The sequence below is a fragment of the Centroberyx affinis genome, unplaced genomic scaffold, assembly GCF_046629955.1.
Source record: "Centroberyx affinis isolate AG114_WGS23_722 - 3 ecotype Tasmania unplaced genomic scaffold, CSIRO-AGI_Caff_v1 ptg002606l_1, whole genome shotgun sequence".
Classification (NCBI taxonomy): domain Eukaryota; kingdom Metazoa; phylum Chordata; class Actinopteri; order Beryciformes; family Berycidae; genus Centroberyx; species Centroberyx affinis.
This window is the reverse complement of record NW_027280805.1, coordinates 139,265-157,511: the sequence shown is the minus strand read 5'-3', so window position 1 is coordinate 157,511 and position 18,247 is coordinate 139,265. Positions and strand designations below refer to the sequence as shown.

The 18,247-nt window shown below is 43.9% G+C and overlaps 1 protein-coding gene across 2 annotated transcripts in view; it reads right to left on the bottom strand.

Moving 5' to 3' along the window:
- Nucleotides 1-12,739, bottom strand: part of LOC139657001 (spectrin alpha chain, non-erythrocytic 1-like) — a 31,182-nt gene extending 18,443 nt beyond the window's left edge. For both annotated transcript variants that reach the window (XM_071534687.1, XM_071534688.1), the window contains exons 1-16: nucleotides 12,602-12,739; nucleotides 6,125-6,364; nucleotides 5,748-5,873; nucleotides 4,927-5,067; nucleotides 4,143-4,423; nucleotides 3,905-4,049; nucleotides 3,616-3,770; nucleotides 2,845-2,980; nucleotides 2,545-2,646; nucleotides 2,297-2,434; nucleotides 1,983-2,093; nucleotides 1,801-1,878; nucleotides 1,470-1,625; nucleotides 1,110-1,314; nucleotides 421-602; nucleotides 76-319 (exon numbers count right to left, since the gene is read on the bottom strand). In XM_071534687.1, the coding sequence (XP_071390788.1) occupies nucleotides 76-319; nucleotides 421-602; nucleotides 1,110-1,314; nucleotides 1,470-1,625; nucleotides 1,801-1,878; nucleotides 1,983-2,093; nucleotides 2,297-2,434; nucleotides 2,545-2,646; nucleotides 2,845-2,980; nucleotides 3,616-3,770; nucleotides 3,905-4,049; nucleotides 4,143-4,423; nucleotides 4,927-5,067; nucleotides 5,748-5,873; nucleotides 6,125-6,361 (2,437 nt within the window). In that variant the 5' untranslated portion in view covers nucleotides 6,362-6,364; nucleotides 12,602-12,739. The remainder of the gene's footprint in view (nucleotides 1-75; nucleotides 320-420; nucleotides 603-1,109; nucleotides 1,315-1,469; nucleotides 1,626-1,800; nucleotides 1,879-1,982; nucleotides 2,094-2,296; nucleotides 2,435-2,544; nucleotides 2,647-2,844; nucleotides 2,981-3,615; nucleotides 3,771-3,904; nucleotides 4,050-4,142; nucleotides 4,424-4,926; nucleotides 5,068-5,747; nucleotides 5,874-6,124; nucleotides 6,365-12,601) is intronic.
- Between the last annotated feature and the right edge of the window lie 5,508 nt (nucleotides 12,740-18,247).

Sequence of the window (18,247 nt, the reverse complement as noted above, 5' to 3'; positions counted from 1 at the left end):
GCTGCAGGACACGCTCTTCCATTTTTAAGCATTGTATAATATAGCGGCCCGGACACTGATTAAGCCAAGTTCTACCTCTGTTAGTAGAGGCAGCGATGGGCTCTTTCTCGCGGATCCAGGTCTCCTCGTCCTCCACGTCTCTGAAGAGCTGCTGGAGCCGAAGGGAGTCGGACAGCTTCTGCTTGCGGGCGGCCATGGGATCGCGCAGAGCCTCGTAACGCACCACCAGAGCCTCCTGTTTCTTGCGGATGTTGTCGGCATCGAAATGTCCGGCCTCCTGGAACTGGCGTGCCTGGATTGTTATGCCGTCAATTCGGTCCTGAGGGGAAGGTTTCACAGAAGAAGAAGATTATGAATTTGCTATTCCACTGTTGTGTGGAGGAAAACAATTAGGTGGGTGTCTTTGGGTAAGCTAGGTACCTGGTGAGCGGCCACGTCGGCCTCCAGCAGGGCGTGTTTCTTCTGCAGGTTCTGGACACTGGTCAGGTCTTTGCCATAGTCGTCCGAAGCCAAGTGGCCCTCCACCTCGTACAGCCACAGCTCGATGTCCTCCACGTTCCTGTTGAACTGCTGCTGCTGGTTGGCCTCACGGAGCTTGATGCCTGGGGGACAGATTTGGAAAACATGTTCACAATCAAAGGGTTTCTGTCTTTCAGTCTAAGCCTACACCATCACAGCCAAAACTGTGAATATAATGTAGAGGGGCCTATTGTTATTTACATCAACAATTTTTTTTTCTTTTTTTAATCCAATACTATCCATTTGCTTGAAGTGTACTTCTTCTCTTTCCAACTAGCCAATACTATCACGTAAATTCCATGTTTTCATTCTCTTTATTTTCAACCCCAACCTTTATTCTAATCTGACACACTTTTGCTTCCATACTTGATTTGATTTGACAAACTATCTCGCAAATTTGTTTAGTCATCGCACACTTTGCGTTTTAAGTAATTTTGATTCATGACAAATTTTAACAGCTTTTTCTGTAAATAATCCTCTCTACATTGTATGGGACTGCGCCTCATACCACTTCAGTTTCAAAAAGTGGGCACCGCTTGTGTTATGCCGATATATTCATTAATCTTATGAAAACGATTTCCTGACAGTACCTTTGAGCTCAGTGGCCTCTAGCAGCTTCTTCCACTGGGAGCTGACTTCCTCCATGCGGCCAGCCACCTCATCTGAGGCGTAATGCTTTCCATCCAGCAGCTCCTGGCCGGACTTCTGCAGGGCGTCGATGCGGCTCTGGTTAGCAGACAGTTCCGCTTCGAAGGCTTGGTGCTTCTGCACCTTGCCCTGCAGGTTGGAGGGGTCCTGTGGTAGAGAGAGAGAGGAGGCACAGAGGGTGGGCAATGGGACAGATATAAACAACAAGCACAATGTGAAGATGTTGAAAGACTATCAGTGTTTGTAAATTCTGCCTTTCTAGCTTTCTTCTCGTTTGAATTCTTGTTAAGGCAGGGACCTACCTTGTAGGCCTCATCAGTGGCAGTCTTCATCTTCTCGTTGATCCAGCTCTTGAGCTCATCAGAGTCCCTGAAGAACTGCTGCAGGTGGAAGGAGTCCTCCAGGGCGGCACGGCGAGACTGAGCGCGGTCATGCAGGGCGTTGCGACGGTTGAGCAGCTATAGGGATTCAAAAGAAAACAGAACATATTACATTTTAAGTTTACATTCAAAGAAATGACAAATGATGCTGGCTGCCTTAAGCATCAATGCTCACATACTCAATATTTGAGGTAGTCAAATGTTTGAGGTAGTAAAGTTTATGGAAGTGTAGGGAGTTGACAGTGGTACTTACAGCATCTCTGCGGGTAGCCACGTCTTCTTTGGCATAGTGGTTGTTCTGGATTAGTTTGGTAGCGAACTCATCCAGGGCCTAGAGAGATCAAAGGTCGTCGAAACATTAAACATTACAATACATTCTATTTCAAGACAGTGCAGTAATCAGGAGGAGGAGGAGAAATGACTGGAATAACTTACAGTGATCTTCTCTTCCTGAGCGCTGAGCGACTTCTCAAAGTCTTCATGTTTCTTCAGCAAGGCCTCTACACTGTCCAGGGAGTCACCGAGGTCCTCGTTCAGAAGGAAAGCCTATACACACGAACATACAATCAGTCAACATGAAAAACTGGTAAATCACACCTAGGAGCCAGTAAGCATCAGGGCAATTTATTCCACGTGGCATATCAGAGCTGTGTACAGTCTGTAAAATGATATGCCATTTCCTTTATTTGTTCAGGTGTATGCAGGACATGTGAAGAGGTGTTAGTGTGTGTGTTGGTGAGTGAGGTTACCTCTTGTTTGCTCATCCAGTTGTCCACTTGTTCAGTGTCCCTGTAGAAGAGCTGCAAGTCCATGCACTGCTCATACTGCTGCCTGCGAACCTCCCACAGCTCCAGCAGAGACTCCTTCTCCTCTGACAGGATGCCCAGCTACACAACACAACAACACAGCAGGTTCAAATTGAATCCACTCATGGTGGAGAAAGAAAATCAGCAATATTATAGATAATATATATATATAAGTGTTCTGGCAGTCCTACCTTCTCCTTGACCTCCTCAGAGGCATAGTGGCTTGTATTGAGCAAGGCCTGGCCGGCTTCATCAGTGGCTCTGAAGCTGTCCTCGTGGGCATCGATCTCTCCCTGGTCAACACAGGTCAAACACACTTAATAAAACATCGCCTGATCAACTTGAAAATGTTTTCTCCAATTTCAACTCCTGTTCGTCATCAACACAAATCAACATGTGAGATAAATCTTGCGTTTCATGTTGTGTTTGGCTTTTAAAGGCTAATATTCAAGGACGTAGGCTAAAGAGTGACGGGGGGAAGTGAGCTGTACCTTGTGCTCCTGGTGGCGGTCCAGCAGAGCCTCAGCTCCAGCCACGTCGTTGGCCAGCTCGTCAGCATTGATCAGGGCCTTCATCTCCGTCACCCAGCTGGTCAGGTCCCTAAAGTCGGCGGTGAAACGCTGCAGCCTAGAAGTGGACCGGAAAGACTGTCAGAAGAGGGCAGGAGCAAGCGGCTACTGGTAATACATGTGAACATACGTGTTCAACCATATTTAAGACCTTTTAAGGCCTTGAATTTAGACAACTGGATTTACAATATTTTATATTACTTTTGAAGGAGTTGGAGACACCCTGAAGGCTACCTTAAATTTTATAAACTGTCACAAATTACACTAGTTACATTGTAGTAATGTGTGTATGCCGATCTGAGCACTGATTGAACTTATTATTCTGTATATACAACAAACAGGCCACAGGATAAACTGGATTTGCAACCACAGGATCATAATAGTGAGTGCAAAACAACTGCACATAAATATTTTGTTCAAGGATTTTTAGCCACACCATCACAAGATGGGGCATAAATTTACTGTATTGCAGCATGAATTTTTGCGCACTGATCTTGTGTTGGCCTTTATTCAAATAAAGGCTTGAAAGTTGGCAGCCATACAGATCGCGTGCCTCGCCCCCACCCGCCTCATAGCATGATGATGACTACTTTCTGAATTGCACATCTGATTTATGGTCCAAGCGACACTGAAAACACCCAGCGGACGGTGTATTTACAGCTCATCATCAGGCAGTGTTGTCTGGTGGCGTACCGGTAGGAGTCGTTCAGGCGGGTGTGGCGCTCAGCGGCCAGAGTGCGGATCTGCTCCCAGTTGGTGATGAGCTCGTCCTTCTTCAGGTGGATCTGGGAGGCGTTCTGGGGATGTGTCTGCTGCAGGCGCTCCGCGTCGCCGCCGAGGGTGTTCACCTGATTGGAGGAGGAAGAAGGAAGAAGGAGGAAGAAGAGAGAGGGGGAGAGACAAAAGGAAGTCAGCATCTTTTAACTTGATGATTGTTTTGTACTGTACACGCTTGGTAACTGTAAAGCATCAGGTGTCCTGCCTTGTCTTCCAGAGCAGCCAGGTCTCTCTCCAGGCCCTCGTGTTTGCGCAGCAGGGCCTGTACGCTGGCCAGGTCACGGCCAAAGTCGTCAGAGGCCATCAGCTGCTCCTTCTCCTTGATCCAGCTGATGGTCTCATCCACGTCCCTGTTGTTGGAATCAAACGCAATTACTTATAGGCCCCTCAAGTACATCACTCAACCCATTTCCATGTACACAGGCTGTCCACATGCCAGTTACCTGTTGAAGCGCTGCACCTCAGCAGCTCCAAACAGCTTGCCCTGTCTCTGCTGGGCCAGGCCCTTGAGGCGCTGCCAGGCGGTGTTGACCTCGTCCTGCTTGCGGACTATCAGCTCGAGCTCGGGGTGGGCTTCCTGGGTCAGTTTGGCGGCGAGCTGATTGACCTCGTTGACTCGCTCCTCGTGGGCCGCCAGGTCGGTCTGGAACTCCTCGAACTTCTTCTGGAGGAGCTCCACGTGCTCCAGGTCCTGACCCAGTTCCTCTGAGGTGGCCATGGCCTCCTAAATATGGAGGTGGAGGAACGCCAATGTTGAGGCCAATTCCAGAGGCCAATTCCAAAGGCTTTGGGTCACAAGTACTTTCATGCAAATATTTATGCAATGCTACCTTTTAAGATTAGTAATACGCTGAACTTAAATTTCACTTGCAATTGGTCATTTAAAGGGGTACCATGACATTTTAAGTTTTAGTCTTTACTAGCCACTTGTCAATGGCGGGCATAAGTTTCTATCAGTATTAATTGAAATCATTAGCATTATTTGCATGCCTCATTCAAACTAATGGCAACCACTAGCCACTGGCCAGCTTGTTACTGCAGCTCTCAGTGCCATTTAGCTTCAATGTGGAAAGCTAACTGCTAGCAAAAATATCCATTTATCCCTCTGAAATATAGTTAAATCTTAATTTGTTCATTCTAATAGTAGCGACTTATTTTATCTAAACTTTACACACAATTTACTGATTTTTGTTTGCTTGTGGTATATCCTGCCAATGTGGTTCTGACCTTGTCACTGATCCAGTCGAGGGCATCTTCACACTCGCGCAGGTACTGCACCAGTTTCTGGGCCTGCAGCAGACGCATGCCCTTCTCCTTGGTCCTCTGCAGGAGGAGGTCCCACAGGCGATGCAGCTCCTCCAGACGAGTCTGCTCCACAAAAGGAGGGAAAGATAAGGTTGGGGGGGGGGGGGGGAGTTGAGCAAACATGAGTTAAAAAAAGTAAGAGGAAAGAGGAGAGGAAGGGCAAAGGAATAAAGCAATATTTTCTCTCTTCAGAAACACACTGCATGCGATAAAAAAAAAATCTCTTTTCAGTCAACTTCCTTACAACGAAACTGTAAGAAAGGAACAGCTAATTGAGAAGAGCTATATCTGAAAGGATTTCCACAGCACTCAAGAGTCAAGATTTGTCCACAGCAGCCAAGCACCTACTTGAAGATACTCAGCCGAATTGACACTTTTAACTATGGGTCTCTGTTGTGTCCGGTAAGGCGTGTAGGACTGAATCAGACGGAAGGGGGTTAACCGGGGGCAGCATATTCAGATAAACCCAGGTAAGCTCTGTGTGTGTGTGAGTTCCTATTTGCCTGTGAGATATTGTAGGCTTCTAAATGATGAAATCTAATTATGAATTCTGTGTTGTGTCTTGCCCTTGGTCCCTTTCAGCCATGACGCTGGGTGGCCATTTAACCCATCAGGAGTAGTCATACAGTAAAGGGATTGTTTGAATGCTTTGCAAACCATCCCACGATGGGTGTTCAGGATGTTATTGTACACCGATTGTACAAAATACAGTGACCGTGTCTGCATCAGTGTGGGAGTCTTACTCGGATGGTCTCGGAGGCAAAGTGGCCCTCGCTGATCATGAGGTTTCCGGTATCGTCCAGTTTGATGATGGCCCCAGCATTGGCCTGAACTTCAGCTTCAAAGGCCTGATGTTTCTGTAGCTTGCCCTGTGGGAAGGAAAGGCAGAAGGGAGGCCTTACAAATCATAAAATGTCTGCTGTAGCCGGTATATATGACTAGTCAAGTGTCACACAGGGTTAAACTTTGAACTACAATGTGGCTAAATCAAAATAATTCATTCCTTTTGTGAAGACATATATTAGCTGCAACCCGAAGCAACCGGTAGAGTTTGGTGCCATATTCACGAAGGCAGATCTACACCGTGAACTATGAAAACATGGAGCCGAGGCGGTCAAACCTGCAGATTTGAGGGGTCCTTGTAGTTCTCGTCGGAGGCGATCTGCAGCTTCTCCTGGATCCACTTCTCCAGCTCTTCGGCATCGCGGCGGAAGAACTGAAACCTGTACGAGTCCTCCAGCTTCTGCCGCCGCACCAGCGACAGGTCCTTGAAGCGCCGATAGCGGTCCAGCACCTGCTGCCGGCGCTCCTGGATGTCGTCGGCTGTCTCCAGCACTTTAACCCCAGTGGTGTCCATTTTCTGGGGAGCAAACGAGAGAAAAGCTTCATCAAAACCTTTGGAATGGCAGCTTTGTGCATAACAGCACCTGAAATGAATCTAAAAAACACACGTTTACTTGGACGACTTAATTTACCTGGTCAAGCTGCCCAAATATTGACAATTTTATGAGAATAAACGGAAAATAATTCAGACAAGCCATCTTGTCTAGAGACTATATCAGATGGCTCCTGCTGTATGTGTTTGAATAGGCTTGTCTAATGAATGCATTTCTTTCACTAAGTCCCAATAGAGATTGCTATGGCAACGTAGGCATCGCTCACAGAGGTTATATTCAGCAATCTTCCCATCTTATTATTTACAACTATGAAGCGCAATTGTTCTCAGATACCAGACTATTCACAGATACTATCCAACAGCAGATGAGCTCACATATCCTACTCTTCAAACTCTTGACATTTCTATTTTCCCTGATAAGACCACTTCCAATTTTACCAGGCCTTCTTCACACCTCAAAGCACAGCAATGTTGGAGTCAAAAGAAAGGAAGGAAGAAAGGAGAGAAAGTTTTAGGGGGATTATGTACAGACTAGAGCACATGTGGCTCCAGAGCCAGGCCCCTTAACTACTACACCAGCTCCTAGCACAGAAACTGGGCATGGAACTATGAGGCAGGATATAAAAGGGACAAGGCTGGTTGTCCAAACAACAATCCCCCATCCTGCCTCAAGCCGAGTGGCCATGGGGCTAGCAGCTGAAACACTAAAATGCCAAACGGGGTGGGGGCGGAAATTCCACATGCATCTGAACAGTCACCAGGATTCACACAACAATGGGATCGCTGCAGTCAGCTTCTCTGTCCGCCATGCCTCTTATCCCATGACCACCGTAGCCCCAAACTGTGGGAATGGCCAGCTAGCAACCCCGTTGAAGCGGTACTAAACATGACTTCGTACTGGCATCCAGATTGGCTTAGCTTCTGGGAACCGGGCAATGAACAAAGCATGGGCAGCACAGTCTGAATAGCAGCTAGTAAAGACAGAAGAAATGACACAACAGCATGGCAGAGGAGAAGAGCCCCAAACAGCAAGTCAAGTCACTGGAAGGCATATGATTTACTGATCAATATCGCCACAAACTGTCATTCATGTTAGGGGGGGAGAACCACTAATCTTGGCCAAGCAGTTGTCATGATGTGTGAATAAATATCATAAACTAGACTGAAACTGAAATTCAAATCAATGCAAATAATTAAAAGATATAGTGACTTTTACCATATGGTTGTTAGGTGGCTTGCACCAATGAGGAATTTAGAGCACATGATCACCATATTACACACTGTAAACAAGAATTTGTTTCCCCTACGTTTGCCAGACTGTGCACATCAGCAGAGACAGACAGAAAGAGAGAGATTGATCTGCCTGACCCAGCCAAGGTCAGCCAAACCCCAGACTAAACAGCACAGTCAGCCTGTCAGCCTAACAGTTAATGCCCAAAAGGAGTGCGGGATGGGGTGTGGTGGTGGTGGGGGGGGGCTGTCAGATGAACGTGGCTTTTTGTTGCCGTGACAGACAGTGAGACAAAGAGGGATGGATGGATGTGAGACAGTAGAATGGTCCATCTCTAGGCTTAATGGGAGGATTAGTGGAGTCAGCAGTGCAGCGGCGGCGTCCCATTCAGCACAGCCAGAGGAGGGAGATGCTTTGGTCCCCAGAGGCACCATTAGCTTTTTCCAGACAAGCAGGCCACACCCTTTTACACCGGTATGCTATCCAATGGGATAGGAGGTTTAGTGCGACCCCAAAAACGGAGTCCAACGTGTATCAGTTGAAATCTCAAAGCAGATCCAGAAAAAAAACATTATAGTAGTATTGCTGTGTATAAGCTGATTACTGGCATCAGCACACCGCCTGACAAAAGTGATAGGCCACAACGAAAGCTAGCATCCCCCTCCCCCAACCTATTCCCCAACTCTTGCCCCAGATCACAGAGGGCTTACATCATCTCAGGGATTTAAGCGACCTCAGCCCCGTTCTGGACAGTAATGTCAGCCTAAGTGGGACAGACTGACTGACACTTCCTCTGACCAATACAAGGCCTGACATTGAAACCAACTGTAACGACACAACAGCTATTTTTCTATCGGCAACCCTGATTACAAACTTTCAGAGGACACCAAGAACGATGATAGTCTTCAGCAGCTGTATATATTTTCTCATTTTGTTGTAATGAGTGACATTAGCTGTAAAATTGCATTTAATTAGAAGCAATCAAATATCAAATCCCAAGTCCTAAATGCTAAATGTAGGGGATCTCACATCTTGTCCTTTGAAAAGACAAAAAGTACCAGTTGGGCTGCAATTAAACAGTAGATGTGTGCTGTTGAGTTACTGCAGTGACACAGCACATTTTACAACCACGTGAGATTCTATCAACTCACTGTTAAAACAGCAGTGTCTTTAAGGTGGAATAGTTTTACCCTATAAGCTCAAATGTAAAAAGGGAAGCAATTAGAATGGACTGTATTCATTGACTTGAATATATCTAAAAAAGAAAAGTCCTAATTTGCCTCATAGTAGATAGAGTGCGTAGGCCCATTTGACGCGCCTAAATACAGTACATCTGCAACTGCTGATAGCACTTCTTCCCAATTTGCATCAGAAGATAACAACTCTCTCTTCATCTTACTGCTGCCTCCGTCGGAGGTTTTTTTTCTACTCTCTCCAACAAGCACCCACACATACTGATATTAGCCAGCAGTACCGGAAGCTTCCGATCCAAGGATTGCTGTGTTCGTGTAACCCTTGCTCCCTTTCTTCCAGGCTCATTCAGTTCTAATGTTGGGAGGGAATTTTGAATAGATGCCAGCTGCCAATGATTCTGAAAGTCACCGGTCTTTCAAAGTCCAACCAACGGCTTTTACAGCCAGAGAAACGGCAAATTACAAATTCTCGACAGGACACTGCGGATGCCTTTCTCTGTATGTGAATGAGTGAAAACTAAATGATCTGTAAACTATTGGTTATTTAGAATTTTGTGATTGGCCAACAGCAGAAACTGTCTGGTATGTTACTAGGTCTTCTAAAATTTTTACTCTGGCCCTCATTCACTTATGACACCAAAGTGAAAAAGTTCAACGACTCCTGATTGCTTTACAATTTCTTTTGGAAGAATAAATGTCATAAAATGTTACAAAATGGCAACATGCCTGGATCAGTCCACATAAGTATGCAATTGCAAACTAAATGAAAGAAGTACAAAACAGAAACAGGTGCACTTCTTTCAAAAGGCTACTTTGTAGCTGGACTTCAATGATCAGAGTTCGAGTTGAAAGAAAGCAGCACATCAATATAATGATAGAAAAGAACATAACAAACGATGTGTTTTTGTTATATTCTTTTCTAAATGAAAGAAGTTTCATACAAAATTCCTCAGTGTTATTCTTGTAATGGCGTCACTTCAAAATACATTTGTAAGGTAAATGTAAACTGCAGCTTCTGTCCCATGAAGTAAGAACCGACAGAACAGATATTTTGTAAATGTATTTACACTGTTCTGAATAATTGGGAACGTGTTTTTGATAGAATCAGGTAGTGTGTGATCCCTCTTCTTCATGTGCGATGCCCTTCTTTGTCCCCGTTGTCTGACCAGCTTTCTGAACTGCCCTAGCTTAAGAATGCAGAAGAGCGCGACTCGCACAGTGCAACGATTTTTCACGATGAGGTAAGTTCTTTATGGGTTTTGCAGAGGGATAAGAGTATTCCTTGAGCTGATTTGACAACCAAGGCTGCGCTGTGAATTGGCCATCCATCTTTTCCCACTCTCTGCTCAGAATCAGGCTTTTCTCAGAGAGCCATGCCACAGATAGGGTATTTATAGAGGCTCTGTGTGCCTCTCATGCTGCCTCTAAGTGTTCAGAGAAAACCTGCTCTGCCAAGAGATAAAACACACGAGTGTGTGGGCGGACGTATGGAGGACAATGGGTATTGATGCAGTCCATTAAAGTCATTGCCCACACACTACGCAAATGACCTGGATAATTCATTTGAGAGCTTCTACCTAGGTCTGCGATGGCTTACTGGTATCAACAAATCGATGTTCGTGCTACAGCTATAGCTAGACAACTAAATGCTATCCTGGTCCAGAACACTCTCTAAGGTTTATGAGTTTGGCTACTTTGACTAGGGACATTTTGAGGAGGTTGGAGTAGATACATCTGGACGAAAGGATAGATCATCTGACTCCTTGATAGACCTATCTGTTGAGGATGTCAGTGTCTACAACCAGGCTAACAGGACAGAAGTTAGACTATAACTTCAAAATGAAGTGCATTACCCAAGGTGGGAATCGGGAGGTTAAATTCCAAGTTAAGACTGAACTGTAGTCTGAAAGTCACTCCTGCTGATTGCAGAGGGCTAAACCTCACATCAGTCTTATAAATGATGAATGCAACCATCCAATAAATGGAAGCTAGTTAGCTAAGTAAGTAAACCAATCTTGGGTGTAGTTGTAACGATGAAGCGAGGCTACACCCAGACATCAGGCTCTTTCCCGGGGAGCTCTGCATCTTTCCAGTAGATGAATATATTGCATCGGCCTATTCTGGACGCCTTGTCAGAGGTCCATAGAGAATTGGATGAAGTAATTCACATACCGACTCCCAGTTACTATGGTGAACCATCTGTTATGGAGAGGGGTCACGGTGACGCCATACTGGGAGGATAGAAGCTAAAGGAATTTACAGGAAATGGGAGAGTCCCACGGGACAAGGCGAGTCTATTCAAGAGCAACAATGCCTCTTTCCCCCTTCCTTGTATTGAACTTTGCACGCCCCGCAGCTTGACTGTCATTACCTTTGGCTTTACAACATGGCCAGCCAGAAGCATATTTCATGAGGGAAGACTTCATTTAAGCAGTCACACCCACTGAGGAATTTTCATACAATATATCTAAATTAATGAGAAACTACTACGATACTTGCCCATTAAAAGCACAAGTTTAAATTTGTAGTAATTCGAATTACTCTGCCATCTTGCGTACAAGTTGTGATAATAAGCCCTAGTCAACACCCTGTGTCACATGACCAGTGATGTAAAAAGCTTCAAAACACACCAAACTGCAAACATGAGCCCACTGATTGAGCCTATTTTTCAGAACATGCCTGAATTATAGGTTAAGCCAGAAATTTTCAAAGTGTGAGACATGTGAGTAAGTTTCGTGGCAGGCATGGAAACATAAGGAGACGAAACACTGCTACTGGTACTGCAATGAGTCAGTGAAAAAATGCTTTTCTTTCTCTCTGCACATATATTTCATACTTCAATTTCATTCCATTGTTCAAAGAAACAAAAACAGATAGAGATCAGAAATGATATATAGCCTGTCACACTCTGGTTAGCCTAGATAAAGTATGAGGAAGCATATAATCTAGGCTATGTCTTAATCTCCAGTTGTTTGCCCAAGATTTCAAGGTTTTTGACGTCAGTAGCCTTTAACAAGTGGCAGAGCGCGTGTTCACAGTGAATAACTGACTAAAGGTGTTAAAAACAGTATGAGATACATATTGAAACTGGATTTTTACATGAATGGGGTCTGTCAATGCTCAACGACCTCAATATCAGGTTTACAAAGAAGCACTAATGAGAGCGTGGGACCTGGCAAACTCTGCGATGTCTGAATATTCGCCGGGTCTTGGCCTGGCATCACAGGGCCGAGAGAGGCTCCTCTCAGGCCGGCCAACTAGTCAGTCACTGACTGTCTCAATCAGGCCGATAACGAGCAGGCCTCTAGATGCATGCAAACTAACAAATGGGGGGGGGGAGATGCTGTTAACTCCCACGGAACGCCCACCGGCTCACACTTTGAAATGCCTGGGTTAGGCTCATCAGTACCATCATCCAGTTTATTCCAGGCAAAGTCCAGGTTTCCTTTTCATGCAAAGAATGTCACGCTAACAAAAATGCATGCAGTAAAAATGAGCTCATGTCTATTCTTCCATAATGAGTGTACAAGCATAACGCTATTCACTGGTAAGCCAGGATAGTCCCGGCTCAGTATAAACTAAGACCTCAGCTACAGCCCGTTTTGCAAAAAGAAACAGATAAACGCATGCACAATTCAGACCGCCAGCCACTTACCAAATCCTCATGGAATTCAATTTAACCCAAACAAATTACAGTTTCGACTTGACGGATCTGAATTGAGAGTTTGACAGGATGAAAACAAGACGACAAATATCCCAAAACCAAACCATACACACATCAGCTTGCTCTAGTCGGGGGATCCTCTGGTCTCCTTGTACGTATCTCGGCTGATCAAAAGGCTACGTCTGTGGCAACGTCACATGTCTGCAGCAGCCTGTGTGTCTGTGGTACACTCCATTAGAGGCTGATAGTGATTGAGGAACCAAAGTCTCAAGCTCTCTGCAGCGCCGGCAGACAGACGCATTGCCCCTGCAGTGGCTAGGCTGTACAGAGAGCAAGCCAAGACTTAGCCCAGCCCATGCGTCTCTCTCTCCCTCTCTCCCTCTCTCTCTCTACTTGCTGCCTCCCACCCCTCCCCTCTCGCCATTCCCCCGTCCCGTTATTCAGCAAAACAACATCGCCGCTGTCCTGCTCTCGAACGTTCTCTCCTGCGCAGTGCAAAAGTACAGGTGTATTTGGAAACACACAGAGGCACACACACACACACACACACACACACAAAGCACACAGTGGTGAGACAAACACGGTTGTTACCTTGAGTTGGGGTTTAGTAAACGTGGACATGTTGAGTGTCTGTGTTGGCTGGCTACAGGGCATAACATTGAGCAGTAAAGAGAAATTAATAAAAAGCAGTCAGAATGTAAAGAGGAACCATTATGTTTGGAATTCATTAGGGTAAATTTTCAGCTGAGAGGGCCATTTTAGAGAGAAACAACGCTACTCTTTTCCAAGACATTTATGTTTGTCTGGAAAAGCAGTACATGCCAACAACAGAATGACAATGAGTTAGCAGAGGCAGACTGCAGGCCCAACACCAGACCTGAGAGGCTGACAACCCTAGGGACAGGGAGGCCTACTTCCTATTTGGGTCATGGTCACACTGCCCTTACATCAAGATAAAAAAGACACTCCTTAGGGTGTTGGGAACAGGCAGACACAATCACCAGATTGGGTTACAAAAGGAGTAGGTACAACTTGACAGAAGAGGGGACCTTGCAAGTGTAAGTAGGTATAAATTCACTGTAGTGTAGGTCTTGACAAAATAGCAAGGTCAATTTAAATGTCTAAAGTTATAAAGCAATGCATTCCACATTCTAATTTGATGTTATTTTACCACAGAGGTCAATTACAAATGACTGCAGACAGAGCTGACCAAGCACAAATCATTGGACCAAGCCCTTGAATGGCCTTTTAGCTACAGTGCTGTGAAGCTAATGCATTGGACTAAAGGTTGTAATAGGTCTATTTTGCATTAGACAAGGGATAATAGATGTGAATTTCCTCCAGTCATTTCAATACGCAGGTTCGGGTAATACTGTCTCACATCCTGTAGATCATGTCTGCTAAATACTGGACACTAGCAGCATTTATTGGAAAAACAACAAATGCAAATTCACTGTCCTTTTGCAGTGTCCCTACAAGAGCTGTGGTTGTTCGCCCGGCCAACAGTTTAAAAAACTCCAAACAGACAAAACAGAATCAGTTGAAATATGTGTTGAGAAAGCATCCCGCATCTCGTCCTGGGACACAAAGCACATGAATAATGGAACATGCCAGGACAAGGGGGGAATGGCTGGTGTGACTATAATGAGAAATATACTAATGTAGCTACCCTGTCTGTGACAATGAGGTTTCCTCCCCGGCTGCCATACTTAACATTACCATATTTTTTTTAACAATTTTCTCTTATTTGAACTCTTTCTGTCATCCCATGATGTCATTCCTCCTCTCTTAGCCTAATTCTCATTCATAGTTGGAGTCTTTGCACCGATCATTTAAACTGGTGAGTTTTCCATTCCGTGTGCCGTAGGATCACATTGCAAGTTTTGAGATATGGGATAACAAAATAAGCAGAAAATATTTGTGGATAAATAATGTTCTATCTCCATGATAATTTATGTTACATTTTACATTTCAGTTTGCATTTCTGACCATTTTATTAAGGGGAGCGTTTTATTAGATGCAAACTATGAACATTACAAACGAGGGGTGTAACGAATCTAACGAGTCAATCAAAGAACGATTCAATTTAGATTCTTTCAGCAAAGATTCAATGCATCATAAAATCTCACATTCTGCCCACAATTTGATTAATTTCGATACCTTCTATTGAGCTCTGCAGAATAAAGAGCTCACAAAACACCTTCATGAAATATTAATCGATCCCAACTTTTCAAATCGATGCAGTTGCCTTTCCAACTTCAAAACGATCCAATGCTTTTTTACACCCCTAATACAAACTATAAAACCCAGGAAATAAACCCAGGAACCCACCGTGAGAATGTAAAAGATATTCAGAATAGAAATTGGCGTTCTGACATAAACATTAAGGCCAGACAAGCCACACGAAGACACAAAGTGCCGTATCAAATTCCCAGCTATGCAACTTGTGTATAATAAAACAACAATATAAAGCATTTTCTACAGTTCCACCGATGCTTTTACTTTTGTTAACCCACGAGACCCAGAATTGGCCACCAGGGCGGCAACAACACCTGCATCACCAACATACTGCAGGACTAAGAGGCTTACTGCAGGGCTGGTAAAGTTAACGTCAGCTTTCTTTTAAATCACAGCCACAGTGCCATAGTCGACAATAATCATTTTCTACAAATCAGGTCTGTTCTTTACTGAGCAATAATAAGGAATATAAAGTATAATTGTGAAAAAATTACTTAAACCATAAATCCTAACATCTTAGGTGCAACTTTTCATAAAACCCCTCTTCTCAGATGCAAAAGCTGGTCCAGGAATATCTGGTTGTGTGAGATGTGTGACAGGCCCTCTGTGGGAAGTTGGAAGGAAGATAGCCTTAGATAAGTTTTCAGTTGTTATTGTCTTAGCTCAGTAATTTCCTTTCCATCAATTTATTTGCATAGCAGCTACGTAACACGTTGTGTCTGTTGTGTTCTGTTCAGTGTCCGTTCTGAGAGGGGAGACAGAACATAGACAACTATGCCTTTTAAATAGGAATGTTTTAATTTTGGGTTTAGGGCTCGGGCTTCACAGCAGACCTCTAGTTACCATGGACTGCTACCATACATTGATGTATGACGAAATCTTTCTATGATGGTATGTGGCATCCTATAATAAATCACATTGTTGTATAAGCAGTGCTTCTATGCATGTATGTAATATGTTATATATAAGCTATTTTCTCCATAGAATAGATGAGGGCAGCTGATCAACCAGAGATCAGGACAATGGATTAGGACAATTAAAAACATGAAAGGCGATATATAGCCTAGGCCTTCAGGACACACTCGGAGCTAGTGTTTTAGAAAAGATGGGGTATGCTTAGGCAAGGCTACCAACCTGATCATCTTCAGCACTTGTTTGCATAATACGACTGGGGTAGCACTGCATATCGCATACTTTTACATGCACACTAACACTCTGATCTTCTCTGATTAAAGTCAATACTTGCACTATGGCAAATGTCATGTCAGAGTAAGGTCATCATCGATGTAATCCAAACTCGATTAACACACCTAGACTTCAGCTCAACCTTTCAATATTTGTGACTGTAAAGGGATCCTAGTCGGATTTCATTCAGTTTTTTTTTTATATGAGCTTGTGGTAAAAAGGTCAGAGGCAGAGGCGATGTGTTTAATGACAACATGGCAACACTCACGTCATGTGCTACATGATTACATCATGACGTATTCTGCTTTCAGCCAACACTGAGAAAATCACCACTCACACTGATGTGCTCTGTAAGCACATCAATGCAATCTGACAAAATGTTCTGAAATTTTTTGCCTGATATTTGGATGACTGCAGGCTGGATCTCATTGCCTCACATCCTTCTCTCATTAAATTAACCCTTCTATCAATAAAATCCATGTAAACGCAGGTTATTGGGGAAAATTTCATAAACAATTGGACCATTGCCTTAATGTGATTATTCACAGTAACCAGAGTATAGTGTCCGTGTCCTATGTCCTGTCATTTTATTACCATGGTGTGGAAAATTCTTTAGCATTACAGCCCTATTGGCCAAATTTCACACAGATCTTCAATGCTAATCCTGAGAGTTGAATGCTATACAGCTTTCTATCTGAACTGGAGGGGCATCTGGAATGTCAGTAATTTGGCACCACCCTGAAAAGCTGTGGTCGGGACAGTCAGTCAGTTGCTGTGATGCAACACAGCGTATCCACATTTTCACAAGTCCAACTATGTAGCAGCCCTCTCTAGCTCTTTGGATATATTATCTTAAGGCAATTATTGTCCACAGTCGTTTCCCTAGAACCACATACATTCAGATGTGCTGTTACAATCACCAGGTCTTTACAAGGCCTCAGTAACTCTCGTAAAGAAAAAAGATGCAATGCAATGCCATTCTATTCGACAGAGCCTTCTTACAAACTTCCTATGCATACCAGAACAAAATATCCAACTGCCTGAAGACATAAGTATAAATAATTAACCTTGACGCTGTCAATATGTGAATGAATGTAAGTTAATAGGACTGACAGCTGGGGCCATTTGTTCAGAGGTATTCCAACTGCGCTGGGCGGGTCCCATTCAGCTATGGCCGACAAGATACTGTAATCAGCTATATAGCCCTTTTTATTCATTTGCACATCATCTACAAACGATCGGGGAAGATCGAACGTTAGTTACACGTATATTGGTGTATCAGATAACAATTGTGCAAAGCTAACGTTAGCTAGCTATATAACTAAGTTAACGAACTAGCAGGCAGGAGCTGACGGCTAACACTAGGTTTATGCTCGCCAATCTATCATGGAGATTTTCACAAAAGAAACAATCAATATGAAACAGTCTGCAAACGTTGAATCAAATATCTCGACCTCACAACGCTGAATCAATCATTCGAATGCAACGGAGCTCGAACAGTGTCAAAGCAAGCTAACGTTAATGTCAGCAGGTACAGTAAGATGCTAGCTGACCTAAAGCAAAGAGGCAAAGTGGCGACAATGTGAGATTTTTTTCTCTACTGTGCTTAATAATATGTTTGCATTTCCCTTGCAGTAGTTTCACGTGAATATCATTCAACAAAAGGAGTGCTTGCAGCTAACGTTAACGTTAGCCAACGAGCTAACCGTTAGCGGACCCATAGGTTAGCAGAGAGGCGACACACATTTAATTAACAGGACAGGGCTTCTGAGATAGCAAGTTATGCATTATTTTAATGAATTTATTTTAAAATTGACATATCGTTAAAAAAAATAAAAGCAATTTTCGTACCTCAGTCTATCTTGTATAAAGCTTGCGAAGTGGTGTCGAGGCGGATCGAAGACGAAGGGTGAGACCTCTGCTAGCTAGCTGGGATGGCTGTTTTTTTGTTTTTTTTTTACGGAATGTGACGTCATTCACTGCAGCTCTCCGGAAAGAACCGACAATTACCGACAAGAACCGACAGTCTCTGAGCTCAACATTGGCCCAAAGGTGATTATAATGAAACACCTTAATTAATCTTTTGTCATCGCAGTTTACACAGCCCTGATTAGTATATTATGATAGTAGTAGAAGTAGAAATAGAGGAGGAAGAAGAAGAAACTATACTGTCATGGCACCTTTTAAACAAAGACCGGTAAGATAAGAGGAACCAACACATATATTAACAATCAGCTATTATAAAGGGACGATGTGAATCTGACTCCATGATGCCCCACGCAGCAAAGAAGAAACAGCAGACTATGTAATGGCAATATTATAATACAAATGTACAA